This window comes from Leiobunum rupestre, chromosome 3, assembly GCF_980474605.1.
Source record: "Leiobunum rupestre chromosome 3, qqLeiRupe1.1.hap1, whole genome shotgun sequence".
NCBI classification, from domain to species: Eukaryota; Metazoa; Arthropoda; class Arachnida; order Opiliones; family Sclerosomatidae; genus Leiobunum; species Leiobunum rupestre.
The window spans coordinates 64366816-64393559 of NC_143386.1; the positions used below are offsets into that span (position 1 = coordinate 64366816).

A 26744-nucleotide genomic window follows, 5' to 3' on the forward strand; every position below is an offset into this window, starting at 1 on the left:
AAAAATAGATATCAATTAGCAAAATCATTTTCTTCCTTTGGTAAAAAACATCAGCCTACTTCTAAAGCATGGCACTTTAGGGAAATGGCAAAGTTGAATTTTTTTTCTGGAGGCTTTGTATTAATTCATATTTATTAAATATTAGAATTAGAAAATTGGTTCGAGTTTTATAAAAATATAAACTTTAAGGCTTGGCCATTCTTTAGTATGGAGTAAAACAACACGCAGACTTTTCTTTGATTACCATGAACGTATTTAGGTCACTGAGAATGTACGAGCTAAATTGTATATTCAACAAGTAAATTCAAATTGGAACAGTAACACCATCTGTTGTGGACTATAGCATCTACCAATTGCTTAAATTTGTACATTCTCAGTAAATTAAATACGTTCTTGCTATTATTATATGCTTATTGTAGAGTTAAAAGTGCAATTAAATACTGAAATTGAAGTTTTAACTTTTTAAAAGTGCAAACTAAAAACTACTATAGTATTTGGTATCTAGTTCAGTTAGCTGTCAACTGAAGAAAACATTCTATAATTTCTACAGACAGAACACTTAAGTTATTTACCTAAGAATGGCCCAGCTAATATAACCCCCCATTGAAATTTGTACTTAAAAACTTATTCTTTGGGATACCACTGAAGACATCTTGATACCGCTTTCTCCCATGTTCGTAGAATATTTTCATAATGTTCCCTCCACTTGCTGGTTGGATAAAACACCTTTTCTGGCTTCCTTAATGCCGTAAGCTGTGCTTGATCTTTCCAAATATCTTTATAATCATAATTCAAACAGATATTAGTTCATCTACCAAACATTTTTGATGTTAATTAGTTACCAATTGCTAAACCAGCTAGGAATGCAGCACCTAACGAAGACATTTCCTTTTGTAATGGTCTATCGACTGGTCGTTCGGTTAAATCTGATATAAGCTGAGCCATGAAATCATTACCCGCCATACCACCGTCTAACCTTCAATTTAAAAAATAAATTATTTGATTAGCTTAAGAAAACTTATCTGTAACAAACAACTATGTGGTACCTCAAAGATTTGAAAACAAACTCTGACTCTTGCTGCATGGTTTCAAACATTTGTAGGACCCTAAATGAAAGGGCTTCCAAAATAGCTCTTATCATGTGCGGTTTTGTTGTGTCTAAAGTTAGGCCTACAAATGCAGCTGCAGCCTGGTTATCATTTATTGGAGCCTAATAAGATGGTTACATTAGTATTTTAATTAAGCTACACTGTATTGTTTAGAAATACATACTTGAATACCAGTAAATGCAGGTACAAAGAATACACCATTGGAATCTTAAAAAAAAACCTTTATATTAAATAATCAGTTAAACACCAACACCAAAACTTATTTTTATGAGTACCTGGAACTGACATAGCAATATCACTTGTTGCGGAAGGATCATCAATTAATCCTGACAATGTAATTTTGTTTATTTCACATATCATTATTAGTTATTATTTGGAATTTTTACCTATAGTTTGAGCCCAGTTTATTATAGTACCATTATCGTGGTTTTTGCCTTCAACTAAATAAGTCACCTCTTTACCTATTTGCCATCCCACAACCGGATATAAACCTATTTAGAATTATTATATTTTGTTTATCATTTCTCTCTATACAATCAGAAGTAAAGAATTTCTGATGAGAGAAGTATCCATGTAGGCTAGAAAACAATTACCTTCTCGGGTTCAACTGAGCATACAAATTTTTCCACAAATCACAGCCTGAAAATTTACCAGGCAATAGGCATTTGAATAAATTCTAATCCAAAGCCCATTTTCGGTCTGTACAGGATGCCTGTCCCATGGAAGAATGACCTATATGCTTCACTAGAAATCTAGGCTTACATATACAAGTGTCATACAAAAAACAACTGAAAAAAGTTTTTTTTTTAAATTTAAATTTCTATGGAACACTACTCACACAGAAGGAAATTTATTAGTGTAAAATTGAATGACCTTAAATCATGTCTTCAAGGTCATTCAAAAACTATCTTGAGAACCATTGGGTGTACTGATTTGGTTCCAATTAGAAAGTTGTTGCTCGCCATATTATTAGTTCAAATAACTTATCAGAAGCCGAGAAATTAAGAGATAATGAATTGAATCTGATTTCTGTAAGATTGGTTGTCATGACAACAAGTTTTAGAATAATTGAACTCAGTCATTAAACGAGCTCAAGCATGTATCGTAGCCGATGTAAACTATTCAGTATTTATTTGATTTAGTCACATTAAAACTAATCAGATTATTTATTATCAAACACTGAAATAATTAGACTTCAATTTCTCGGCTGTTTATGGGTCAACTGAGGATATTCGGGGAAAGATAGTCAAGTCTTGGTATTTTATGGAAGATCTTATTACTCTTCCTTACAATGCACTCTGCCTAAGAATATTTATAAACCACATTTTCTCAATGTAATAGTTTTAGATATTTACTTTTTTCTATATAGACTTAGTTCAAAAATGTAGTGGTAACCTGAAAGTTAAATGTTTCAAGCAAATAACATAAGCCATATAGGGATACTTCTCTCCAAGAGTTATTTTAAATACTACTGGTTATAACTCATTATACCTTTACACGAAGCATGTACGTGGCTACCGGTATTAACTTGCACGAAAGAGCCTGTACCTAATGTGCATTTCACATCTCCAATTTCAAAACAACATTCACCAAATGTGGAAGCCTGTTGATCTCCAACCTATACGTATATAAACATATTTCATCAACCTTGAGACAAGCAACTGGTGTTTTTCACGATCAAGGTTTAATTTACCATTGCTGTAATTGGAATAGAAGCCCCAAAAATTTCAGGATCAGTTTTACCAAATTCGCCACTAAAATTAAATGAGTGACATTTAGAAATTATTCAAAGCCAAATATTATTTTAATAATACCTAGTGCTTTTAACTTGAGGAAGTAAAGAAGGAGGTATACTAAACATATTAATTGCCCAATTGCCCCAGCACATCTAAGAAAAAGAAATTCAAGTTTTCAAGGTATTTTAATTTTATTAAATTGTAGAGAATATAATAGTCATTAACCTCAAAGGGGTCGTATAGGCCGGTTACACAGGCGTTTGAAGGTTCTGTGGCGTGTACAGCCCCTTTAGTCATCCTCCAAAGTAAAAAGGTGTCTACAGTACCCATAACGGCTGAACCTTGCATTGCGTAATGCTTAACCTTCCAATAAAATAAAAATTATATTATTGAAAATTCAGTCACTCTAAATTATGTCAAATTAACGTACTTGAGGAATGTTTTTTAGGACCCAGACTAATTTCATGACAGCCTTAAAGAAGTATAGAAGTAAATATTATACATAAAGGAAATGTATTAAAAGGGACACAACAGCATTTGAATTTAACTAGTTTCATGCTCTTGTGCCTAATTTTTTCAAACACCGGTGTAGCCCTTTAACTATGAATACGGGAGAATAGCATTATTCAATCATTGCATACTTTTAATAACTCTTTTTTCACAATGCCAGCATAAAGTTTATCAACATTTCCATCTCGCAATAAAACTAATAAATTCTGAACCAATTAACCCGTCTCAAATATACAGAGAAAAAAAGCGAATGCGGAAAAACTTCTAATAGGAAGTATAATTCTAAAAAAAGAAAGCTGTTGCAAATTCTATGTGCAATTTTAAAGAGAAAATAAACTTAATTATATTTATTTCATGAAGTTTTTACACGTCTTTTTGTTACCATGTATGCAAGGATGGGCTAAAATATGTTCTCTCATATTCTTAAGTGCATTTCTAAACTTAAATATTGTAACGCACCATTGCTGTCGTAAATCTTATAATGCTAGCGCTTAAAAATCTTTTATTTCTGGTAATGACATATAGCATTTTGGCCCCTATCCTTAAAATCTGTAAAATACAAGGAACTTAATTGACAATTCACAGAAGCAGTTCTAAATTTTACTATGAGACTTTCCTTATAACTAAAATCTTATTTCAAACAGATTAAAAATGTCTGCAAACCATTGATATAAAGTTATATTAATCAGTACTTAAGAGTAATATTTTAAAAATTTCCCTTTTATTGCCTTTGAAAAATGTAATTTAATAGAGCAGCTGTAATGAAGTAAGATTAATATAAGTTATTATATAGAGCGCGAGAGAAAAGGCATCAAGCCAAAATGAGCTGCTCCTCTTAAGACAAGGCAGCAGCACAAAAAAAATTAATAGGCAGTAATTTGACAGATTGTCAAGGCTATTAGCGTCAGTTAAATCTACAAATCCTGAAACAGGATGTTCAGTTTTAGTTACACCATATCACAGTACCTTCATTTGTAGAGATTTATTCCATTCTTTACATAAGGAATCTGATCTTGTATCGTTCCATACTATAAAATTATGGAATGGTTGACCAGTTTCACTAGAAAAAAAATATTTTTATTTATTAATTTAAATTGTGACAATTTCATTGAACTAATTATGGCCTACCGATTCCAAGTTGTGAAAGTGCCTCTTTGGGTTGATATACCAATACATGATACTTGACTAGGGTGTAGATTTGCGGCTGTTATGTTTAAATAAAATGTAAAATTCCCATTTTACAAAAAAATATATGTAGAGCTCTAACCTTTTAGGCCATCTTTGAAAACTTCTACAAATGTATCCCATAATACAGATGGACTGATCTCAACCCAACCATGTTGAGGATAGATTAATTTTAACTATAAAATCAAAAATATAGATAAACACTTGATATATAATTTTTGTTGGCCTTTAGCAATGTTTACCGCTACCAAGTCAATTATTTTCATTATAGAATTACTTTTTATTGCAAATAATAAACCTTTACTAAAACAGGTTCATTATATTAAAAAAAAATCCCGTTTAACAGCTTTTATATTTTGTATTAAAATGGCCTTCAAATTTATTCCCATTATTGTTTATTTTATGTAGGAGCGATCGTAGATGTTTAATTTGGCCAAGGCTAGAATACTAATTAATTGGAAATATATATATAACGACGGATACTTCATGGCTAGTTAAAATAAATTTAAAAGAATTATTTTATAAAAACAGTAGTATACTCTAACTGTATAAATGACTGAGTCAAGATGCTTGACAAGGGGTCTTGCACCCGAAAGCTTGCAACGTAAATAAAAAGAAAAATGTTTTTATAAAATAATTCTTTTAAATTTATTTTAACTAGCCATGAAGTATCCATCGTTATATCAAGAATGTATTTATTTATACTCAGTATACTGAGAATAAATAAATACATTCTTGGTTATATATATATATTTCCAATTAATTATGTAGGAGCGAGTCTAAAGGCATAGGTTTTATAAACCTGCCAACATTTTAAAGAAATTAATTATAACCTAAATAATGTTATAAAGTAAATCTTAAATTATATTTACCACTTGGCTGGCTTCACCACGGACTCTGGCCAATTGGTCAAAAACATGACACTTAATATTTGTGGTCCCAACATCCATAGAGACAACAAATTTTTCATTTTCAGGTATAATTCCATTCATATTACATATATTTACAAACAAGTGGCCTTGGATTTTCACAAAATTCTACATGTAGTTTTGGACAAGCTGTAAATAAGGAGGAAAAATATCCATAAGATATTTCCTTATTTTCTGTGCCAGCTTCATGGTATTTAAACATTTATTTTAGCTAAAATGGGTGTTTCAAGGAAAATAATGTTAATTTAAAAACTGCAAAAAAGGACACAGTGAGACTGGCCAATAATACTTTATGAATAATATTATTCGAAGATATGTTATTTTAGTAGAAAGTTGATATTTATGTCCAAACATATAAAATACATTTGTACATGTAAAATTTGTGGGTCAACAATGTCAATGACCCCTGAAATATTGTATCTATTTAACTCATTTTACTAAATTTAATGAACCAACTCAAATTTGACCGTTTGCTTAAATACCATTAGGAAGTATAATTACATAAAGTAGTTTGTTTATATTACTTACAATTCATGTGAATATGTACATATTATGGTCAGCTTTGGTCAGAGATGGGCATATTTTATGTAAAGGCTATCTGACCTAATTCTTCTTTACTTAAAGCATATTAGCTATTACTATTCATTGAAGAAAACACATTCATAAATAACAAGAACATAAACTTAGCGATCACGTTATAATCAATGAACCGCTCCTTTCCTAAATCCGGACTTTCGAATATCATCAGTCATTTACGAGATTTCCCATTGGAGACGGGAGGGGTGAAAATTTAAAGTCCCCGAAATTTCGGCTCCCTTCTTCTAAATATATTTGGCCAATGACAGTGTACTGGAATCGGTCATTTTATCTTCACCAATCATTACTTGTGTCCCGGGGACAGTTGTTTTTAACCAATTGGAACCGAGTTTTCTCCTATTTCTCAAGGTTATTTTTTTCCGCGAAATTCCGCGCCGGTTTTGTCAAGTCAGAACGTGGCTTTAATTTTTTACGGGTAATAATTTCAAGTTTAAACTTACTGCAATAATATTAACGTTTGGGGGACTTAAAAGTATTTAACGATTGGGTTAATATTAAAATTATCCCTCTTATTAGTACCTAAAATAGATATATTAATTTTGTGTATTTACTATAAGGGCCTTGGCTAAAATCTAAACCTAAAACGCAATGTATCTGATTATCACGTATTTCAACATAATTTTTAATCTTCCAGATACGACAAACTTTTCACTACGAATCTTGTTTTTATAATGGTAAAGGATTGGCGACCTTTCATTTATGGTGGTTTGGCATCTGTGGCAGCTGAATTTGGTAAAATTTTGTTTTAAATTACGGTCAAGGCTTTAGTTTAATTTTATAAAATTTTACTATTGTAAAAGAGTAACGTACATTAAAATAACAGCACTCAAAGCTTTAATAATGTAGTTTATGATTTAATTTAACAGTGATTCTATATTGAATGAGAACGTTAGACACTGCTTGTACCTTACTCTTTATTTTAATTTTAATATATAATATAGTAACATTCTATAGGTTTTTAGCGCATCTATCATTTTAATAATTATTAGAAAATATAGGGGGCCAAAAAATTTAGTGTTCAAAGGAAATGACGTCCGAATGAACGACTAAAAAAATATAAATCATCTTTATGTGTTTCTCCATAACCGCGTGTGAATCTAGGAACTTTTCCCATTGATACTACTAAGATCAGGCTTCAGATTCAGGGGCAAATCCATGACTCGAAATTCAAAGAAATTAAGTATCGTGGCATGACCCATGCCCTAATTCGCATCTCCAAAGAGGAAGGGGTGAAAGCTCTATATTCAGGGTGAGTAGTGTTCTGCCAATTGCTTTGGGAAAAATTATTGTAATTTTTAGCATTTTTTTATGCAATTTTTTGGTTTAACATTTTGCTTAGTTGTCACTTTTGCAGCCCAGGTGTTTTCCACAACTCTACTCAATAATTATTCATATTGTTTAGCGTGCGCTTTGGATCTTGTGGATTTCTTCTTCATTCACATTGATTTGAGACTTTAATGAAATGTTCCACACTACTTTAAGATTTTGCACTTTGTCTTTACTAAATTTCTTTTACTAACTTTTGAAATTTGTTTTATCTTTTAGTGTCAAACCGGCATTATTACGACAGTCAATATATGGAACTATCAAATTTGGCATTTACTATTCGTTGAAAGGCTCGCTTGTCAAAGACCCCCGTGGTAAATTTGTTGTTTTTACACTTGAGCCGGTTAAAGGATTCTTAATTTCTCAATTTTTTTAGACGATACCTTACTTTTAAGTGTGTTTTGTGGAGTAACTGCGGGTGTTGTTTCTTCAGCTATTGCTAATCCGACAGATGTTTTAAAAGTATTAACTCAAATATAATATAAAAAATTTAATTGGATCTAATTTGATAAAAATCCAGGTCCGAATGCAAGCAACGAACAAAGCGTATGGAGAAAAAGGAATGTTAGAATGTTTCTTTCATATATATAAAAATGAGGGCCTGAAAGGATTGTGGAGGGTAATTTAATTATATACTTTTTTTATTTATTTTGCATTGGTTCTAATTGCCTTATTTTGTAAAAGGGTGTTGGTCCAACTGCTCAAAGAGCAGCAGTGTGTGTAGGTGTTGAAGTTCCAGTTTATGATATGACTAAAAAACATCTACTACAATCAAATATAGTCGGTGATAATGTTTTTAATCACTTAATGTGAGTATATTTTGTGTAAAGATTGAAATGTATTATTTCCATTTCTTCATTGAACAAAATTTTCTAAATATAAGTTTTACTTCTATGTAGGTCTAGTTTTATGGCAGGAGTTTGTGGAGCTGTTGCTTCAACGCCTATCGACGTAGTCCGAGTAAGTTTTTCTTTTGACACGTAATTTATCTCAAAATTACTATTATTTCACAATTTTAGACAAGGCTCATGAACCAAAAACGACTAAAAAGGGCAGCTTTCATAGAAAATGGAACAGCAGCTGCCAGTGTTAAGCCTGCTGGATGTTTTTACACTGGTGCAATAAATTGTGCAATTCAGGTATTGAAATATTATTCAGTCTTATTTTTCTTGAATTAAATGAAATTTGGTTTTGACAGACTGTGCAAAATGAAGGAATTTTAGCATTGTACAAAGGTTTTGTTCCCACGTGGGTAAGACTGGGTCCATGGAATATGATTGTATCCTTTTTCATTTCAATCTTTGGCAATGGTTCTTTGAAGTTATTGAGGAGGCTAGAGCTTAATTATTTAAATAATTTTGTGTAGCAAGAATATATTAACTTATTCTTGGCGAGAATGAATTTGACCATGATCTTTGCTTATCATATCAACATTGTCATTCTCCCTAAGTATAAATAAAAACATTCTTGGTGTAGATTAGTGATGGACCAAAACTGATCGGTATCAGTTACTGATATTGCAATTTTGTCCATTAATCGGTTTGTGTCTAAATTACCGATTTTACCCTATACCAATATTTTCTGATTTTTCCTGGTATTTTAAAACCAATATTCTCAAAAATAAGGCCCTACTAACCTTGACCTTTGGCTTTGCTAATTTATTGGAAAATATCGGTATCGGTTAAATTACGATATCGGCCAACCCTAGTGTAGATAACTAAAATAGTGCTGAAACTTAACAGTTGTGGGCCTTATATTTTGATGCAACATAAAGATTTGGTGTTTGGGTCAGAACAATAATCCAAGAGATAACATTTATACAAATTGAAAGTTAGTTCAGTTTTTAATCAGCGGCCAATTAGCCCTTTCCGTTTTGCATAAAGCTACATAACACGCCAATGGAATTGAATCCAGCAGTTTGAGTTTCTCACGTTGGCTATTTCGTGGCTTTATGTAAAGTGAAATGGTAATTTCTTACTTCATTTAGGGCATGTGCAAGTACTCAATCGAGCTTGAAGCCGAGTACTCGGCTCGAAGCTAGAAAAGCTCAAAAATGGTTCAAGCCTCAAATTGAGCCTAGGCTTAACTTTCGAGTACTCGAAACTATTATTATTACCTAGGCACTACTCGTGAGCTTTTAAATACCTTTGGGCCAGTGGCTAAGTATTCCAGTACTCGAAACCTCCTTTTTAACCCGAAAGAATGATAAAATTTTAATGCTCGGCTCAAAACTTGAAAAGTGAAATTTTTCTTACACGAAGCTCAGCTTGATGCTCGCACATTCCTACTTCATTCTTAAGAACCATCCGGGGGGGAGGGGGAATAAATTTTAATATTAATTGAGGTTGATGTAATAAGAAATGGCGCCACTATAAACATGTAATTTGACACTTTATTTTGGATAATTTCCTAAACGATGTTTTCAGTTTTTCATTACGTATGAACAGATGAAAAGGTTCTATTAATTATAATATAAATTAGTAAATTTTAATTTTGTTATACTTTGACTTTTCTTAGACCAAAGTAAGGTGAACTTTTGTCGCTAGTCAATTATATATTTTACTATTTTATTTGGTAGATCTGACAAAGTGCAGTCTAGATCTTAAGCTTCAGTTTTTTTTTAAGAGGCGAATTTACTATTTTTTTAGCCCCAAATTGTGGGTAGTATTTATTTGACCTACTTAAAAGTTTTGAGTTTTAGCAGGTTCCGCGATACTTTACTATATAATATTTTAAGAACAATATTATATCTCTAATCTTTATACCATGTAATTATTAGAAAGATGGCCTGTGTTGGTTTTTTTAAAACGTTCAAACTCAATTATAGGCTAATTTTTTGATATTTTATCACATATATTATGCCAATTTATACTGTACAACCCAATTTGAAAAGCAAGCTCATTCCAACTTATGTACTTAAAACTTATTAAACAGAACTGATTTTGTATTAATGTTTTATACATATGTTGTTTTATACAAATGTAAATAAATGGTATTAAATAACAATGGTAGTAAAATGACAATGCAAAATCAGGTCCTAAATTCTGGAGCAAATGCTCTGCCTCGATGGTTAAATGTATAAAATGATGGGCGATTACCAACAGTTTCAAATCCCCTAGAAAAAAAGTTAAACCTCAAACCTTTTTGGATAATTATAAAAGCATAGAAAACTTACTTGCTCTCTAACTCTACAGTAGCTCTTATTTCCTTAAAATCTCCAGCAACTATTATAACACCATACATAGTAATGAGTAAACTTAAAATTCCTTGCAAGACAATCTATAAGAATGAAAAATAACTTTCAATGTCTAGGAAGTTGTCATTTTCTCTTAAATATTTACATCAATCGGTAAGTGATTAAATTCTTGCTCCGTTAACCTAAGATAAGACCGATCTGAAAGATGAATATTCAGTAAGCCTTGGTTAAATATCGAATATACAAGTTTTGTTCTCAAAATTTAACGAAAATTATATAAGATTTGTTATTATAGAATTTCTTACGTTGCGCTGCGGAGTATGCTGCGTGAATTAAAGATATTAATCCAAATGTAACTATAAACTTTGAAGACTCCATGATTACGTTTTCGACAACTTATCCGTGTCTCACATCAAAAAAATTATTAATGCGGCCTATGCAGGTTTTACTGACAGGTGGCGTTAGATAGTTTTGTTTTATAATTTTTTTCTCAATGCATATTATCTGAAGTATATAGTACAACCTTTTTAGATAAGTATCCATCTCCCTATAATAATTGATAAAGTTATTCTGCTAAAACGTCTCCCTTCCTATGCCCCCGTTGTTTCAAAGTACGATATGCAACTAACAAAGTAGCTTTTTTTGACATATTAAAGCTTAGCAAGAACAAGACGTTCGGTTTACAGATGGCAAGTTTCCATTACTTCAACAAGTACTATATAAACAGTAGCTTGCAGGTCCTGGCTCTTGAAAATATTACTATTTCCTTGAAGATGTTTTATTGAAGCGTCTATTTACTCATCCATCTACAGCTTACGGCAAGGTAGACTTTAGATGCCTCCAATTCCTCAGAATATTTCCTCCTTAGACCAGTTACATAAGCGACACACTGGTGAAAAAGGGTAAAGTAGAGTTTGGCGGACTCCAGTGAGCAGTGACCCAGTTCGGGCTTGGAAGATAAGGCCCCTCGTGTAAGCCCGTTGTTGAAAGACTCGGAAGAAGGGTTTGATTTTGTGAAGGCTTTTCGCAATTCTGTCTCAGCGGTGTCAAGAACCTCACGGTCGACAATACTCTCGCATTCCTTATTCGTTTTCGCCCTTCCACGGGTAGTACCCAGTTCGTGCATTCTATCCAAATTAGCCACTTCCCAAGACCACGATAACTCAAGCACATTCTTTCGGAGATAGAGGAACATGCGCTTTGCCAGGTGCTCGTCGGGTGGAATCTTGAGGCACCCCAGATACTTGATTTTACTTTTGGCTTCTCATGAAAGGAGCTCCACCCCATTTCACCATGAATCGCTGCATCAGCCGCCATAGGCCCAGCATTAAGGGCAAATTTTTCCACATCTCGATCGTTGTGCTCGGTCAAAAGCCTCTCTAGTGGCCTTGGACGTAACTATGACTTCATTCGCATATGGGATAAAGTAGGCACCACTACGGCCTTCCACAACGTCCAACCTATTGAGTAAGGGTTATATGCATTTTGCACCAAATTTATAACAGCCCATTTAATTTTATTGGCTTTAGCTTTAAGGGAATCTTCACGAGTATGCTGCATCGTATCAGAGTTTTCAAACTTCACTCCCAGGGGGGCGATTCTGTAAAAAATCGACTGGGAATTCGATCTCGATACCATATACCATGTCGAAATCGACTTCGACAATTTGCATTGATTTATGCTTATTCGAAATCTTTACCGAATACCATTCGTCGAGATCTCGAAGTTCGAAATCTAGTTTTCGATCGAAAATTGGATTTCAAATATTTACAGAATAGGCCCCCAGCATGGAGGAATAAGCCTCGACAGATTTATTTGAATTATTTCACGCGAACCAATTGGTTAATGAACCTTCTCGTGGCGCGAGGTAGCTATTTTCTTTACGCCACAACTTTTTACCAGGATGCATCCCCTATTCTTTTCGTCCCCGAATCCACACAGTTGTGGGAGTATGGCATCAAAAGCCGGGTCGAGTTTCGAAAATCATTTCCCCTCATCACCTTCTTCCTCTATGCTCCCAGGTAGGTATAATCCTTTAATTCGGCTATTTCCCACCCCTGGATAATGAGGACCTGGTCCCCAGCGTCAGAGAAAGACATCGAGTTAGACGTTTGTGGACAGAAATTACGGAGACCCATCCTATAGTTGCAAGGGAGCTTACTATTATCAGAAGTTTATAATAAACCCCTGCTATTATCTAACATAGCTTGCATGTTAAAATGATAGTTCGCAAAGAGTGCCATATCGTCGGCGAATAATTAATACCATAAGTCAATAATATTGTTCCATAAGTTTGTTACTTTGGGAAATATTTTACTGAGAGCTAGTAACGTAGTGACTTCATCACAAGAATAAAATATCCCCCTAGTGAGGCGCTGTCAAAGGCTACGTGTTTCGCGTTAGTAAGCGGACGCAAAACGGTGAAGACGCCCGTAATGTAGTTAGTCTTGTGAATAGCGCTCAGTAAAACTTTTGCATGTGAAGAATAGGAAGTGCCACACTTATGTTAATACGTAATGCGGACGGTGTAGTTTTCACTATTGAGACCTGGGAAGGTAGCTCCAATTTGGGAGACATCTAGTTCTTTCGCAAGTGGATCTATGAACATGATAAAGAGTAGTGGGGGCAATGGACCTTACGTCACCCATGCTGTAGGTATATTAGCAATCTTCGTACAAACTTTGGTTATTTTGGGAACGTTCAGCAGCGCCCATCGGACTCACTGATTAGTAATCGTTGACATCGGTTTCCTACTATACGCTTTTTCGCGTTTCCGGCTTTGACGTCACGATGCTCTATACTACTATAAATTCAACGCCATTTCAAAAAACACCGATGAAGGAATAAAAGCGTTCAGCAACTTACGACGTCATTGGGTACGTTCAGTAACAGTCAACGGGAAAAAACTCCGATGGATTTATATTTTGCACCGATGAGCTTTTTCGTCATAATGACATCGAAAGTGTCATTTAATTTCTTAAAATCAACGATAAATTATTTATCGTCGATTGGAACGAATTAAAAGTTTAATCGATAATTTCCAAAAAAATTTAATTGTTGGGCTTTAATATTTTACTATTGCAGAAGAAATGACCGTGTTACGTCACAAACTTTAACCGGAAGAGAGTAGGATTAATCTACTCATAGACATATGAATCTACTTGAAGTCGTAAATGCGACTGACTTTCCGTTCCTCTCTTTAATTTCTATGAGGTTACCGAACGCAGCCCGTATCGTTACATGAAAGAAAAACCACGTATCATGAATTACATGGTTTTGTCCTTTAACGAGTTATTTACATAGAAATCACATAGGTAACTAGAATGCTGCCGTGTAACTGGCAAATGGGCCAAACGCCGTGGCAGACGATAGCCAGATCTCAGCCAATCAGAGCTCAAAGAGTGGTTCTGCCAAGAATTTAATGTCACCAGAGAGAATGACGTCACCTATCACCCGCTATAGTAGCGGATCCAAGGAGGATTATTATCCTCCTTGGCGGAACCACTCTACGGCCTCTCATTGGCTGAAGGTTCAAGGCGAACTGGCGTCAAGCTCGGCCGTAGGCGGCAGCATTCTAGTTACCTGTGAGATTTCTATGGTTATTTAAATTCTATGATGAATTTTGATAACAGTGACGAAAACCACAGCTTTCAATCCCAAATCTTTGCAAAAATATCAAATTTTTTTCAAGCTCGACCGCTCATTCCTTCCTAACATTAAAAGGGAGGATTAAGTATATCTAAATAAATTTATTTTAAAATACCCGCCAAAAAGGTTACATCATAGAAATCTCATAGGTAATTAGAATGCTGCCGTGTAACTGGCAAATGGACCAAACGCCGTGGCAGACGATAGCCAGATCTCAGCCAATCAGAGCTCAAAGAGTGGTTCTGCCAAGAATTTAATGTCACCAGAATGAATGACGTCACCTAGCTCCCACGATAGTAGCGGAACCACTCTACGCCTTCTCATTGGCTGAAGGTTCAAAACGAACTGGCGACAAGCTCGGCCGTAGGCGGCAGCATTCTAGTTACCTATGAGATTTCTATGGGTTACATAGTTTTTGCTTTTAGACAGCGTTAAAGCCATAGATATAAGAAATGTATATAAAGGTCTAGATAAATTTCGGGGCGTCTAAGACACCGAGGAAGGCACGTGACCAAGAGCGCGAGCTCTCTAGAATTTTGGTACTAAGTGCTTGACCTTTCCGCAGGCCGTAGTCTTTAGACACCATCTGTTGGTGACTTTTAGTATAATTTTTAAGCAGGAGACAATGGCTCTCGCGACGATAGCACGAGCTTTCTTAGCGATAGATAGCGCCTTATAAGGATAGCCTGCAGAAATTACGCGTTTCTGCTAGCTGTCACCTCCGTAGTCACTCCCTTTGAAATATTTTATCTAGACCTTTATATTAGAGACGAGTCGGGCCCCCGATTGAGTCGGGCTTTTTATGCCCGACCCGGCCCGAGCCCGCTTCGAGCCGGGTCGGGCAGAAATAAATTTTAATTTTTACGGGTCGGGTCGGCAAATTTAATTTTTGAAAATTTCGGGTCGGGCCGGGTCAGGCTAATTTTCAATCGGGTCCGGGTCGGGGCCGGGTTTTTTATATTTTAAAATTAAATGGGCCGGGTCGGGCCGGGTCAATTTTCAAAAGGGCCGGGTTTTTATAAAAGGCCCGACCCGACCCGACCCTTACCCGCGACTGCGTACTGAGTAGGTCGTGTGAAATGTTTCAGCCCTTCGGGTGTTGTACGAAGAGAGATAGAGGGGGTGGGAGAGAGATAGACGTAATGAGTTCTGCGAGCAGCGCGACTAGCGTCTATTTCAAGGTCGTCTCAGTCGTCCGACTCGCCTAAACTTCTCTTACGTTTCGTTTTGGTTTTACTTTCGATTTCACGGCGTCAAATTGTGTCTCGGCGTAAAAAATATAGCTAAAATAATTCTAGATATTCCCGCGTCACAAACGAGTGACGAACGTGTATTTTCCAGCACGGGACTGACACTTGGTCCTCGAAGAACGAATTTAAAAGGTTCAACTCTTTCGCAACTAACTGTTCTTTACAAAAATTGTTTAAATAAATAAAGGCCTCTTGTTATATTTTGTATTGCATATCTACATCTACACTATATAATAAAATAAAAAAAGCTTCATGCTATGGGTTGCGGCGGTTCTTCGGGTCTTATCGGGTTTCCTGGTCGGGTCGGGTTTTCGGGAATTATCTAGTTTTCGGGTCTTGTCGGGTTTCCGGGACGGGCCGGGCAAAATCGATTTTTTAATTTATCGGGTCGGGTCGGGAAAAATTTTATTTTAATTATTTCGGGTCGGATCGGGCAAAATTTATTTTTACGTTTTTCGGGTCGGGTCGGGTCGGGCCAAAAAAAAGTGGGCCCGACTCGTCTCTACTTTATATACGTTTCCTATATCTATGGTTCAAGCCATTGAGTTGGGAATAAATAGAGGTACAACTAAATCTGGCTGGCGCGGGACCAATTTCTTTAAATAAGGAAACTTTATCAACTTTATCGTTCTACCGTGGCGGCATCTGTCTCTGGTGGTGGCCACTATATGGCAATTGAATTTTTGAGCGAATCTGACGCGAAATTGAAATATATGATTTCTCGTAACAAACAAACCTTGGAAAATGTTTTAAAATAATTTTAATCTGTCAACACGATCCTTTTTAACACAAGTTACGGTGAGTTAGCTAATAATTATTTATTTTTAGCCATATATCTTTACAAAATATAGATGGCGCTACCGCCTAATTATAAAGATGAATTTCGTACAGTCTTCTCAGAACAGGTCCCGCGTAACCATGGCAACCGAAATCGTAATTGTAATTCTAGCAGTATTATTCCCAATTCAATGATTAAAGCTCTAGAACATTCGGCGAACGTAAAATCTGAAATCTTACATACTCGTTCCTCGTTATTTATCAGTTACCGGCTGAATTAAACTTTTCTGGGTATTTTACAAACCGATCTTTGTTAACTTGGTAAGACAATGCTTTTTTTAATATGGTCATAATATTTCATTTGCATATTTTAATTTATTTCCAGTCATGGGAGAAACAAAAAACGTTTCATCTAGTGAATCAATGGATATCACACCCAACAAAGACGAAGGTGTCCAGAAACAAATAATAAAAGAAGGATCATCAAAGGATTCTCCTTCCACAGGAGACACTGTTTCGGTTCATTATGTGGGGAAACTTTTAGATGGAACTGTTTTTGATTCCAGTAGAGATAGGGGTGAACAGTTTGAGTTCACGCTGGGAACTGGTAAACCCATTTTCTCTTAAACGTAAATATATTCAAATATTTCATATTTGTTTTCACGTAATATTTCAGGAAATGTGATCAAAGGATGGGACATTGGAGTTGCGACAATGAAGAAAGGAGAACTAGCGAATTTGACTTGCAAACCCGAATACGCTTATGGAGCTGCTGGTAGCCCTCCAAAAATTCCTCCTAACTCCACGCTAGTCTTCGAAGTTGAACTTTTTAGTTGGAAAATGGAAGATCTGTCACCAGAGAAGGATGGCGGGATCCAAAGACGCATTTTAACAAAAGGAGAGGGTTACTCCACTCCTAAAGATGGTTCCACAGTTGAAAGTAATGAATAGATATTTTATATTACAAGTCTTTAAATTTTACAACGATATATTGTCATTACAGTTCACTATATTGGGCAGTGTGATGAAAAGATATTTGAACAAAAAGATGTTACGTTTATAATTGGAGAAGGAATAGAGAAGAGCATTATCAGTGGTCTAGAAATTGCTGTACAGCAAATGAAAAAAGGAGAAATATCTCTTATAAAACTCTCAAGTGAATTTGGATATGGAGCTCAAGGAAACAATGAAATAAACATTCCACCAAATGCTAATTTATCGTATACAGTTACGCTTAAAAGTTTTGAAAAGGTATATCAACTATTTTTTGTAAAAAAACATTGCTGTACTTAAATTCAACATTATTTTCAGTTAAAAGAAGCGTGGGAACTTAATTCAATCGAAAAACTAGAACAATCTGAAATTGCTAAAACCAAAGGAACGGATTATTTTAAAGTAAGAAACTAATCCAGCAGGAAAAGTTAAAATTATAAGGTTTTTAACAGAATATTGTTGAAATTCGCAGCAAAGTCGTTTCAAGTTAGCGGAAAAACAGTACAAGAGAATTTTGAGTCTCATCGAGAATGATTATGATGCTGAGGAAGACGCTAAAGATAAACGTCAAAAAATAGTTTTGGCGGCTCATCTCAATTTAGCAGCTTGCTATTTGAAACTCAAGGACTCTATAGAAGCCATTAAGGTTTGTAAAACTTTATATTTTGATACTGTTAATCCAAACTTAACATTTTCAGGCGGCTGAGAAGGCCTTAGAAATTGAACCAGAGAATATTAAGGGCTTATTTCGAAAAGGTCAAGCTAACGGGGAGCTGAAAAACTATGAAATAGCCATGAAGGATTTCAAAATGGTGCTCAAATTGGACCCGGAAAATAAGGCAGCTAAAAATCAACTTAGCTTATGCGCAAATAATTTGAAACAGCAGCTGGAGAAAGAAAAGAAAACATACCAAAATATGTTTGCTAAGTTTGCTGAAGCGGATAAAAGGGTATCTCTTTTTTTGGTTACACAACTCGTTTTGGCAATTCTTTAACGTATTTCTGTCTGATTTGTTTAAATTGCAGAAAGAGGCTCGTAACAACACCACTACCGAATCTGGTGTTTGGCAGAATGGGCAACGAACGGAAGCGGGTGATAAAATGGAACATTCAGATTTAGAGAATGTCGAAATTCTCAGTAGTAATTAATTTCAATGACATTTCATCCATTGACTAATGGATTTTTGACTGTTCCAAGTCTTTAGTAATTTAAGTTATATTCATACAATGATATCTATTATCATTTTATGTGTAATTGAAATGGTGTAGTTTTTTGGCATTTATTCCATGTGAAATTTTTATAATTATTTTTTTTTAATTTTGGCTTTCCTTTGTTACCTATAGGAAACCAAATAAAATCTTAAAAAGAACAAATATTGAGTATTTCTTAAAGTATTTATGGTGATTCAGAAATGAAGTGATTGTATCTCAGTGATGTAGCTAGACCTTTTGTCACATGGGGTGGTTCCAGATTTTTCCGCCCCTCTCAATATTCATCAGATTTCAGTCTATCGCTCTTCTATTTCCATATGAAAAATGCGGCCGGCCTCGGGCGGAAGGGTTATTTCCATGGATAGCTAATGAAAATGTGGCCTGGGCCGGAAGAGTTATTTCCATGGGTAGCTCATGAAAAATGCCGGCTGGACCGGACAGCCCCTACCACCTCCCCTGCTACACTACTGTTGTATCCAATACTCATTTATAATTCATTTATTATTCCTAGATTCATTACAAAACAGGCATTAGACATAATACATTGTATAAAATAAAATGCAATATGGCCTTTACAGGGAAAAAAGTGGACAGCTGCCATTTTACTGGTAGCAACAAGGGCAGTGAATCATTGCAATGGGAATGCCACAGAGTTTATGTGAAATCATTAATGGGATCATGCAAGTCCATTTGTGAATAAGCATGACAACCATGGAGGCAGCCAGGTTGTATAGAGCAATATCAGCGTGACGTATGTCGACGTCACCCATGTTCTTTCCTTTAGATAAAAAACTGCCCTCAAAATGGTGGCCATAGCCCAAAGCTACAGAGGGATACTACTTTATAGCCAGTTAAGATTGAAATGTCGTTTTGAATATTTAACTTTTATTACTTTTAACATTAGAAAATATATAAAAGTAAATAATTGACTTTGTGATTAGGTTTGCGAATGACCTTGCACCATTTTGGATACAAAATCCATTGGACCTTCGTTACCATTGTCACGAAATTTTCTTAGAAATTCCAAGTAGTCTGTAGGAATTTTATTCTCTTCTGCTCCTTTGATTATAACAGTTTTATAGGCCTTTGAAGGCAATCCATCCCCCGTAAAGTTTGTTGTCAATATGTAGGTTTTGCATTGTATGAACGTTCCATTTACCTCTACATCAACTAATTTATGAGTATAACCAACTTCTTGCCTGTAGAAAGAGCAAGGAGGAATATTCTTAATTTCTTTCTTTAATCGTATTCCTTATGGTGGCTCTCACTTATCCAAAATTTCGATATATTGAACTGGCAAATCCCAAATTACACCCCACACAAATTTATTATCATCTTCGACTAACGTTGCTGTAGCCCCTTGCCATAAGCCGGAACCTGAGGAAAAAGTAAACCTATGGCCCTGAAGTACAATAACGTAAAATTATATTTATAAATTAATTATTGTCAGCTGCTGTTCTTTACATCTGCCCCAATTCTTTAGATCAGGTTTGGGGCTGATGTAACAAACTTATTTTAGTTATTTTATACCTTTAACTTCCCAATGCCCACAATTTTCGAATTTGGGTTATTTACAAACATTCTAGCACTCCACATATTGCTTCCAAATGCAAAATATTTAATGGAGCCCATTTTTTGGTGATCCTGGGTCTAAAAAGATCTTTGATTAAAGTGCAGCGTCCTCAATCGTACTGACGTGGACGAATGTAATCAACAATTTATTATAAATTCTGAATCTTGATAGTAATATCATGCATATATTTTATAACGTATTCCATTTGACTGCTCGAGATTCCCCAATAGGTTTTTTTTTTTTTTCACTTGTCCGAGGACAAAAAGTGTAAACTTTTTACCCTAAAACGTTTTATTTGCCTGTTCTCGGGGTAAGATTTACCCATACATGGGCAAAACCAGGGCTGCCAGAAAATCTTTTTGGTTTGACGCCCAAATTGTTCAAAAAATCGCCCAATTTCTAGCCCAACTATAAAACAACGAGTTTCAAACTAGCCCAAAATTCAGCCCAAATAATTTTGGGAAGTAGCCCAATTTATCGCCCAAAAACGTAAATATTTTAAGAAAAAGCCAAAAGTTTAAAATTTTCGTTTAAAATTTAAGGAATATTTAGATTTAATAGAAAATATTATAAAACATTCATTTTCAACAAAGACTTGAGCGGAGCGAGCTACAAATCCAGTGGTTAATTAGGCTTAGATTAATTAAACCCAAGTAGAGAAAGAAAAGCGAGATAAATAATTTAGTTTACCAAAGATTACTGTTTATTTGGTAAAGATAAAATATACAGCTAATGCTTATCTTTTTTGAAACTTGCCCTATGTGGTAATACCGCAATGGATCTTAAGCCTTTCAAGTTCTGTTTTTTAGCAGATAATCCACTCTTATTGTTAATTTTTAAAAGGCGCGCAATATTTAAACCCGGGTCAAATATTATACCATCTAATGATTTGGGAGAGTTTCGTTTGGCCGACTTCTCATTTGGCCGACCACAAAATACACGTTACGCCGACTGTCCATTTGGCCGACTGCACATTTGTCCGACTGAGAAGTCGGTCATATGGACAGTCGGCCAAATGGACTGCTCATTTGACCGACTGAACATTTGTCCGACTGTCCATTTGTCCGACTGAGAATTCGGCCAAATGGGCAGTCGGCCAAATGGACAGTGCATTAGACCGACTGCTCATTTTTCCGACTACTCATTTAGCCGACTACTCATTTAGCCGACTGCTCGTTTGGCCGACTGCTCGTTTGGCCGACTGCTCGTTTGGCCGACTGCTCGTTTGGCCGACTACTCGTTTGGCCGACTACTCGTTTGGCCGACTACTCATTTGGCCGACTACTCATTTGGCCGAATGCCCATATGGCCAACAACTCATTTGGTTGAGTTTTCGGTCGGCCAAATGAGCAGACCATATGGCCGACTACTCATTAGGCCGACTACTCATTTGGCCGACTATTCTTTTAGCTGAAATTCTGGTCGGCCAAATGAGCAGCCCATTTGACCAACTACTCATTTGACCGACTGCTCGTTTGGCCGACTGCTCATTTCAACGACTCTTATACTCTGTCATTATATATGTCTTTAGTGTTAGGTTGACTTATAGAAAGAGCAATGTATTCTAAGTATTGGCGTCTGACGGCGCCACGCACTCACTTCGCTCGAGAGCTGGGGGGGCGGACCGGCGCCCCCCAGCCCCGTTCTTCATAACCAATCTGGGCCTTCTAAAACGCGACCTAGAGCACAGTACCTAGCCAAACGCACCTAGTATCGTCCAAATGCCAAATGAACAGTCAGCCAAATGAGAGGTCGGCCAAATGAGAAGTCGGCAAAATGAGTAGTCGGCCAAATGAGTAGTCGGAAAATTGAGCAGTCGGTCTAATGCACTGTCCATTTGTCCTACTTCTCAGTCGGACAAATGTGCAGTAGGCCAAATGGACAGTCGGCGTAACGTGTATTTTGTGGTCGGCCAAACGTAACTCTCCATCCACAGTGAGAGCTTCGTTCAATTACGAAGTAACTATTTTAGGGAGTTTTGTTTATTCAGGTTTGCCACACGTTAGAGAAATCAGAGAAAAGTCAGGGAATTTTAAGAATTTATAAAAAATCGAGGAAAAATCAGGGAATTCAATTTTATCTTGGCATTTTTTAAAGTAATTTTACTCTAGATCTATGACAAATTTTATGATTATCATTTATTTTCTTGAAAGTTTGGCTAATTTTTAAACATTGTAATAACCTTTTCACTGAAAAATTTGGCCTTAAAAAGTCAGGAAAAACCTCTTAAAATGGTCAGGGAATACGAATCTAAAAATTTCGGGGCAACCCTGTTATTGATGGACGAAAATACCAGATTCATCATTCGTAAATGGAACTATTAAATTTTAATAGACTTGGTGGAAGGATAAATTGCGAATGGATAAATTGCGAATTTTTTATAACAAGTCTTGATAATCCAAACCCGACGTATAAAATGCTTTCTAACAAGTCTAATCCCATGCAATTCCTAAACTAAAAATAAAAACGAGGTAAGTCGAATACCGAAGAGATGATGACTCTTAAGTTCCAATCGCAAATATGAAAATGACCTAAAACCGTATTCGGGTCTTTCTTTATCCCCTCCCCTATTTACCAGCACCCTAGGCTATATAACTATATTAGGGTCTTTGTATGTAGAAATAAGCAATAAGGAAGGCAGTTAAGGGTAAAACTAAACACGCACCTGCACAGAAAAATGCCACTATAAAAAATGTATTATATGTATAGACCCCATGGAGAGCCGTCTAGCTAATAGGAGTAAAAACATAATTGCAGACGATAGTTTTTCAGAAAGAAATAATAAAGAAGAATAAGTTCCATCAATTGCTAAAAATAAATTATATCCCGAAGGTCAAAGTGAAGAGTCTATCGACTAGCCCAAAAAATCGCCCAATAGCCCAACGATAAATTTCTCGTGAATGACTGTCGAAAGTAGCCCAATTGGGCTGGAAAACCGCCCAACTGGCAGCCCTGGGCAAAACTCCAGCGGGAAACTCCAATTTCGGAGGGAACGTGGAGGAACACAATAGGTGGTTTTTTTTTCGCCTGTCCCAGGCCAAAAAGTGTAAACTTTTTACCCTAAAACATTTTATTCGCCTGTTCTCGGGCCCCGGGGTAAGATTCACCCGGTCCCGAATTTTGTTCGCTGGTTCCAGAGCTCAAACGTTACACTTTTTACTCCTCCTCGAAAGGAGGTGTAAAGGGAGTAATCTAGCTTATATAGAAAATTCGTCTGCTTATATTTAGTTTCACGAAAACATAACGGGTTTTGAACATCTTCACATGTGGCAAGCTTTTAATAACGAATATCCAATTGTTAAATGCTATTTAATGACTTTAAAAGTTGCTTGATGACTTAGACCTAAGGTGGTGTCTTGGGTATTAGCCTAGCTGATTATTATTATTATTAAATAAATAAGAAAAATGAGTCGTATATTGATGATCTCACCACCGGTCGCCATCTTAAAAACAAAACAAATATATAACCTTTAGCCTCTAACTACTCCCTTCTTACTAGAACTCGTGATTTTTTCGTCAAGATAGAATTGGAGTAAAATTACGTCATAGGGCTACACTTTTGAACCTGCTCAAAAAACCCAGAACAGGCGAAAAAAAAAACACCTATTTTTCCCTCTACACTCCATTCTCACCTCTCCGGAGTGAAAACACTAACTCCGTTAGCCCTCCACGGCATAAATGTCCCACACCGCCATTTTCCCTCCAATCTCCGAAACAGAACTGCCTCCTCCACGCTTTATCCCTCCACACTCCGGAGTGAAAATATCTTCTGGCTTACGTCCCTCCAGAGGTATGCAAAACTCCGGAGAAAAACTTCAATATCGGAGTGAGCCGGAGGGAACGTGGAGGTACACATTTTTCCCTCTACCCTCCTTCCTCAGCCCTCCGGCACCCGGAAGGAAAAAATTAACTCCGTTAGCCCTCCACGGCATGAATGTCCCACTCCGCTATTTTCCCTCCAATCTCCGAAACATAAATGCCTCCTCAACGCTTTATCCCTCCACACTCCGGAGTGAAAATATCCTCCGGCTTACTTCCCTCCAGAGATAGGCAAAAAACTCCGGAGAGAATGGGATAGGGTGTTTGTGAAAATGTTTTCCCTCCACCCTCTACTCTCTACAGTGAAACCATTTACTCCGTCGGCCCTCCAAGGCATAAATGTACCCCTCCGCTCTATGCACTCCCATCTCCGAAACAAGTAGTACTAGGAGGCAATAGCCTTTAACGTAAACAATCGTTACTAATCACAACATACATGTACATTTATTGTAGTGAACTTACGCTTTCAGCTATGTACTGAATATTCAGATCTCCCAAAAGTAATTGTTAAAGAAAATGATTACGTCCAACACCTAATTAGACAAAGTAGACAAAAAAAATGCGTCTTCCATTTCAACGTGGTTACGAGTAAGATCTTAAAACGAAGATTTGTTGCCCAAATTAACGCTTATTTTTTAACGTGAATTATTAAGGGGGAAGTAAGTGATTTTATCAAAATATTACGCTTGGGACTTCCATAGATTTTTCAAATCTATTAAAGATAGAAAGTCAAAATTTGGTGCAAGAGATAAGGGAGTCTGTATACCTATAAGGGGGCACCTGCGGGCGGGGGAAACGGGGGTGAAACGGGCCCCTATAGGGGCCCCCTTTTTGCGTACATTTTCGACAGGTCAAAAGGTCAATAGCTGGGGGCACCCCATTTTAGGGTCAATAGATGATTTACGATGTTACCCTCATAAAACCTGGGTCAATAGGTCATCTGCCCCTATGGTGGTGACACGATGTTATGCAAACAGCTATAAACCGTTAAATAGGGTGAAACGGGCCCCTGTAGGGGTCCCATTTTGAGGCAATATTCGGCAGGTCAATAGGTTAGGTCAATAGGTTAGATGATTTACGATGTTACCCCTGGGTCAATGGGTTAACTGCCCCTATGGCGGTGACACGATGTTATGCAAACAGCCGATCCGTCATAGTTAATATCTGGAGGCACCCCATTTTAGGTCAAAAGGTTAGCTGATTTACGATGTTATAACCCATAAAACACAGGTGTTAACCCATTTTAGGTCAATAGGTTATCTGCCCCTATTCGGCAGGCGGTGTGGACTGACACGATGTTATGCAAACAGCCTACCCGTCATAGTGAATGTCGGGCCTAGGGCACCTGTCTTTTCGAGTTGGTAATAAATAGTTCAATGGGTTTTCGCCGACAAACACTTTCAAACACTTTCGGGCCCCTAAGGGTTGTAAAAGGGTACCGTAAAATAGCGGGTGGTCATCGGTAAAAGTGTTTTGGAAAAAAAGAGCAGAGTGTATACAAATTATAAGGTTTTATTATTGCTCCCAATCGCTAGAAATTGGCTTTTTTTCCCATTCACTATAAATCGCAGCAGTTTGCCCCCGAATTAGTTTTATCTCTCCGAAATAATTTATGTACCCAAAATTGGACCGCCAGTTTATTATTCTTTTTAGGGGGATCTCTATGGGCGTTTAACATTACAATAAAGCTAAAGGGTCCAGTTTGGGGTACATTTGGTCCGAAATGGGGTACATAGGGGCGAAAATGGTGACTTTGGTTGTTTTTAGGGCACATTGGGTCCATTTTTGGGTACATCCGAATTTCAATTGGAAAAACGAAGAGCCGTAATTTGTTCCACCCATCCCTAAACTCCTTAAATTTATTGCTATAATTTATTTATCGCTGGCGAACCCTAGAATATAATTAATAAGGACAAGCTATTTAAATTTAATTTAGAACTTTTGTTTACATGATTACGACTAATCCGATATATAATCCGTTTAAATCGTAATTTATCTATATAATTGTAATTAATTCGACATTTTAAAGGGTTGAAACGAACTACCTTCTGCAACTTGTATAAATAATTTAATTAAAAGTTCTAACTCACGTATTTGTAGTGTCTAGCCGCAGTATCGTCTGACATACGAGGGACAGCGATAGTGGACCCAGGAACGTTATCTACACAGCTTCGGTTAGACATGATGCTCGAGAAACGGTTTGTAGTGTACTGCCGATGGATGACGGGGGTGAATGTCTTATATATATATATAGCGATAATAATTTGATGACTAACGGGAGAGGCGGGGGTAGAACCTTCCATACCGGAAGTTATCTTTAAACTAAATTTATCAATAAACCAAAAAACGGATTTAAACTTTATATATTTTATAAAAAAGCAAATGGCATACAAATTATTAAAATAAGCAAATAACTAAAATAAACAAATGACTAAAATATACAAAAAGAAATATTGACAAATAACTAATATATAGAAAGGAATTATTTACAAATGAAAAATACAAACGAGAAATGAAAAAAATATATACAATAATTAGAGGCTGTCGATGAGTAGTTGTTGGAGCATGTCGTGGAACAGCCCCTCTGTGTCGTATACAGCTTGGGACTGCTCCTCGCTGTCGGTGTACGTGAGACACGCTCCTACCTTCCATCGACACAACTCGCTTATTTCGAGCGAAAGTCTAAAAAAAGGTGTGGAGGTTTGTATGACGTAAATTAAATCGTCTGAAATAACTTAAAATTACCTTTGAGCGAAGGCCACGACTTCGAGACTGGGTTGGTGGTCTGCTCCCATGAGGTTCCTTTTTAGAAAAAAAGACTAAGCAACACGGCGTTTTTTGTAAAAAAAATATATGCGTACGTTATAAGCGAGTCGCTAGGTGG

General features: G+C 36.2%; 5 protein-coding genes across 7 annotated transcripts; 2 read left to right on the forward strand and 3 right to left on the reverse strand.

Annotated features, from left to right (window-relative positions):
* Nucleotides 1-173: 173 nt before the first annotated feature.
* LOC149954200 (glycerol kinase 5) lies at nucleotides 174-6267 on the reverse strand. The gene is made up of 17 exons (XM_090168973.1): nucleotides 5998-6267; nucleotides 5413-5598; nucleotides 4623-4716; nucleotides 4484-4559; nucleotides 4322-4415; nucleotides 3815-3904; nucleotides 3276-3317; nucleotides 3071-3208; nucleotides 2924-2997; nucleotides 2803-2863; nucleotides 2601-2727; nucleotides 1496-1600; nucleotides 1385-1435; nucleotides 1273-1316; nucleotides 1047-1210; nucleotides 843-976; nucleotides 174-776 (listed from the first exon to the last, which is right to left on the reverse strand). Exons 2-17 carry the CDS (start codon nucleotides 5530-5532, stop codon nucleotides 625-627), a joined length of 1566 nt encoding a protein of 521 aa, XP_090025099.1. The 5' UTR covers nucleotides 5533-5598; nucleotides 5998-6267; the 3' UTR covers nucleotides 174-624.
* Nucleotides 6268-6278: 11 nt separating this feature from the next.
* Nucleotides 6279-9891, forward strand: Bmcp (uncoupling protein Bmcp mitochondrial). Of its 3 annotated transcripts, none has more exons than XM_090168976.1 (11): nucleotides 6279-6538; nucleotides 6701-6798; nucleotides 7168-7315; nucleotides 7612-7706; nucleotides 7769-7854; nucleotides 7913-8011; nucleotides 8077-8201; nucleotides 8292-8352; nucleotides 8412-8531; nucleotides 8591-8671; nucleotides 9819-9891. In XM_090168976.1, the coding sequence occupies exons 2-11, from the start codon at nucleotides 6738-6740 to the stop codon at nucleotides 9855-9857; spliced, it is 915 nt and encodes a 304-aa protein (XP_090025102.1). In that variant the 5' UTR covers nucleotides 6279-6538; nucleotides 6701-6737; the 3' UTR covers nucleotides 9858-9891. The 3 variants fall into 3 exon arrangements, with proteins under 3 accessions (XP_090025102.1, XP_090025101.1, XP_090025103.1); XM_090168975.1 differs by having other exon boundaries at nucleotides 6280-6481; XM_090168977.1 differs by having other exon boundaries at nucleotides 6506-6553.
* Nucleotides 9892-10300: 409 nt separating this feature from the next.
* Nucleotides 10301-11038, reverse strand: EMC5 (ER membrane protein complex subunit 5). The gene is made up of 4 exons (XM_090168978.1): nucleotides 10894-11038; nucleotides 10734-10786; nucleotides 10568-10671; nucleotides 10301-10507 (listed from the first exon to the last, which is right to left on the reverse strand). The coding sequence occupies exons 1-4, from the start codon at nucleotides 10964-10966 to the stop codon at nucleotides 10423-10425; spliced, it is 315 nt and encodes a 104-aa protein (XP_090025104.1). The 5' UTR covers nucleotides 10967-11038; the 3' UTR covers nucleotides 10301-10422.
* A 5438-nt stretch (nucleotides 11039-16476) lies between these two features.
* On the forward strand, nucleotides 16477-18608 carry Fkbp59 (FK506-binding protein 59kD). The gene is made up of 8 exons (XM_090168979.1): nucleotides 16477-16584; nucleotides 16649-16870; nucleotides 16940-17203; nucleotides 17267-17514; nucleotides 17575-17658; nucleotides 17729-17902; nucleotides 17955-18206; nucleotides 18283-18608. Exons 2-8 carry the CDS (start codon nucleotides 16651-16653, stop codon nucleotides 18403-18405), a joined length of 1365 nt encoding a protein of 454 aa, XP_090025105.1. The 5' UTR covers nucleotides 16477-16584; nucleotides 16649-16650; the 3' UTR covers nucleotides 18406-18608.
* Nucleotides 18609-19331: 723 nt separating this feature from the next.
* On the reverse strand, nucleotides 19332-20304 carry LOC149954204 (gamma-glutamylcyclotransferase-like). The gene is made up of 3 exons (XM_090170298.1): nucleotides 19999-20304; nucleotides 19737-19870; nucleotides 19332-19667 (listed from the first exon to the last, which is right to left on the reverse strand). Exons 1-3 carry the CDS (start codon nucleotides 20098-20100, stop codon nucleotides 19406-19408), a joined length of 498 nt encoding a protein of 165 aa, XP_090026424.1. The 5' UTR covers nucleotides 20101-20304; the 3' UTR covers nucleotides 19332-19405.
* Nucleotides 20305-26744: the final 6440 nt, after the last annotated feature.

Excerpts from the sequence above, each read along its gene's own strand:
- Fkbp59 (XM_090168979.1), top strand. The coding sequence starts at position 16,651 with ATGGGAGAAACAAAAAACGTTTCATCTAGTGAATCAATGGATATCACA. Across the intron at positions 17,515-17,574 it reads CGCTTAAAAGTTTTGAAAAG|TTAAAAGAAGCGTGGGAACT; the intron begins GTATATCAACTA and ends CATTATTTTCAG. Across the intron at positions 18,207-18,282 it reads TTGCTGAAGCGGATAAAAGG|AAAGAGGCTCGTAACAACAC; the intron begins GTATCTCTTTTT and ends TTTAAATTGCAG.
- LOC149954204 (XM_090170298.1), bottom strand. The coding sequence starts at position 20,100 with ATGGGCTCCATTAAATATTTTGCATTTGGAAGCAATATGTGGAGTGCT. Across the intron at positions 19,871-19,998 it reads TGGGCATTGGGAAGTTAAAG|GGCCATAGGTTTACTTTTTC; the intron begins GTATAAAATAAC and ends ATTGTACTTCAG. Across the intron at positions 19,668-19,736 it reads TATATCGAAATTTTGGATAA|GCAAGAAGTTGGTTATACTC; the intron begins GTGAGAGCCACC and ends CTCTTTCTACAG.
- LOC149954200 (XM_090168973.1), bottom strand. The coding sequence starts at position 5,532 with ATGAATGGAATTATACCTGAAAATGAAAAATTTGTTGTCTCTATGGAT. Across the intron at positions 3,209-3,275 it reads TCCTAAAAAACATTCCTCAA|GTTAAGCATTACGCAATGCA; the intron begins GTACGTTAATTT and ends TTTTATTGGAAG. Across the intron at positions 2,864-2,923 it reads CCTCAAGTTAAAAGCACTAG|TGGCGAATTTGGTAAAACTG; the intron begins GTATTATTAAAA and ends ATTTAATTTTAG.
- Bmcp (XM_090168976.1), top strand. The coding sequence starts at position 6,738 with ATGGTAAAGGATTGGCGACCTTTCATTTATGGTGGTTTGGCATCTGTG. Across the intron at positions 8,012-8,076 it reads GCCTGAAAGGATTGTGGAGG|GGTGTTGGTCCAACTGCTCA; the intron begins GTAATTTAATTA and ends ATTTTGTAAAAG. Across the intron at positions 8,202-8,291 it reads AATGTTTTTAATCACTTAAT|GTCTAGTTTTATGGCAGGAG; the intron begins GTGAGTATATTT and ends ACTTCTATGTAG.
- EMC5 (XM_090168978.1), bottom strand. The coding sequence starts at position 10,966 with ATGGAGTCTTCAAAGTTTATAGTTACATTTGGATTAATATCTTTAATT. Across the intron at positions 10,787-10,893 it reads AGCATACTCCGCAGCGCAAC|ATCGGTCTTATCTTAGGTTA; the intron begins GTAAGAAATTCT and ends TTCATCTTTCAG. Across the intron at positions 10,508-10,567 it reads ACTGTAGAGTTAGAGAGCAA|GGGATTTGAAACTGTTGGTA; the intron begins GTAAGTTTTCTA and ends CTTTTTTTCTAG.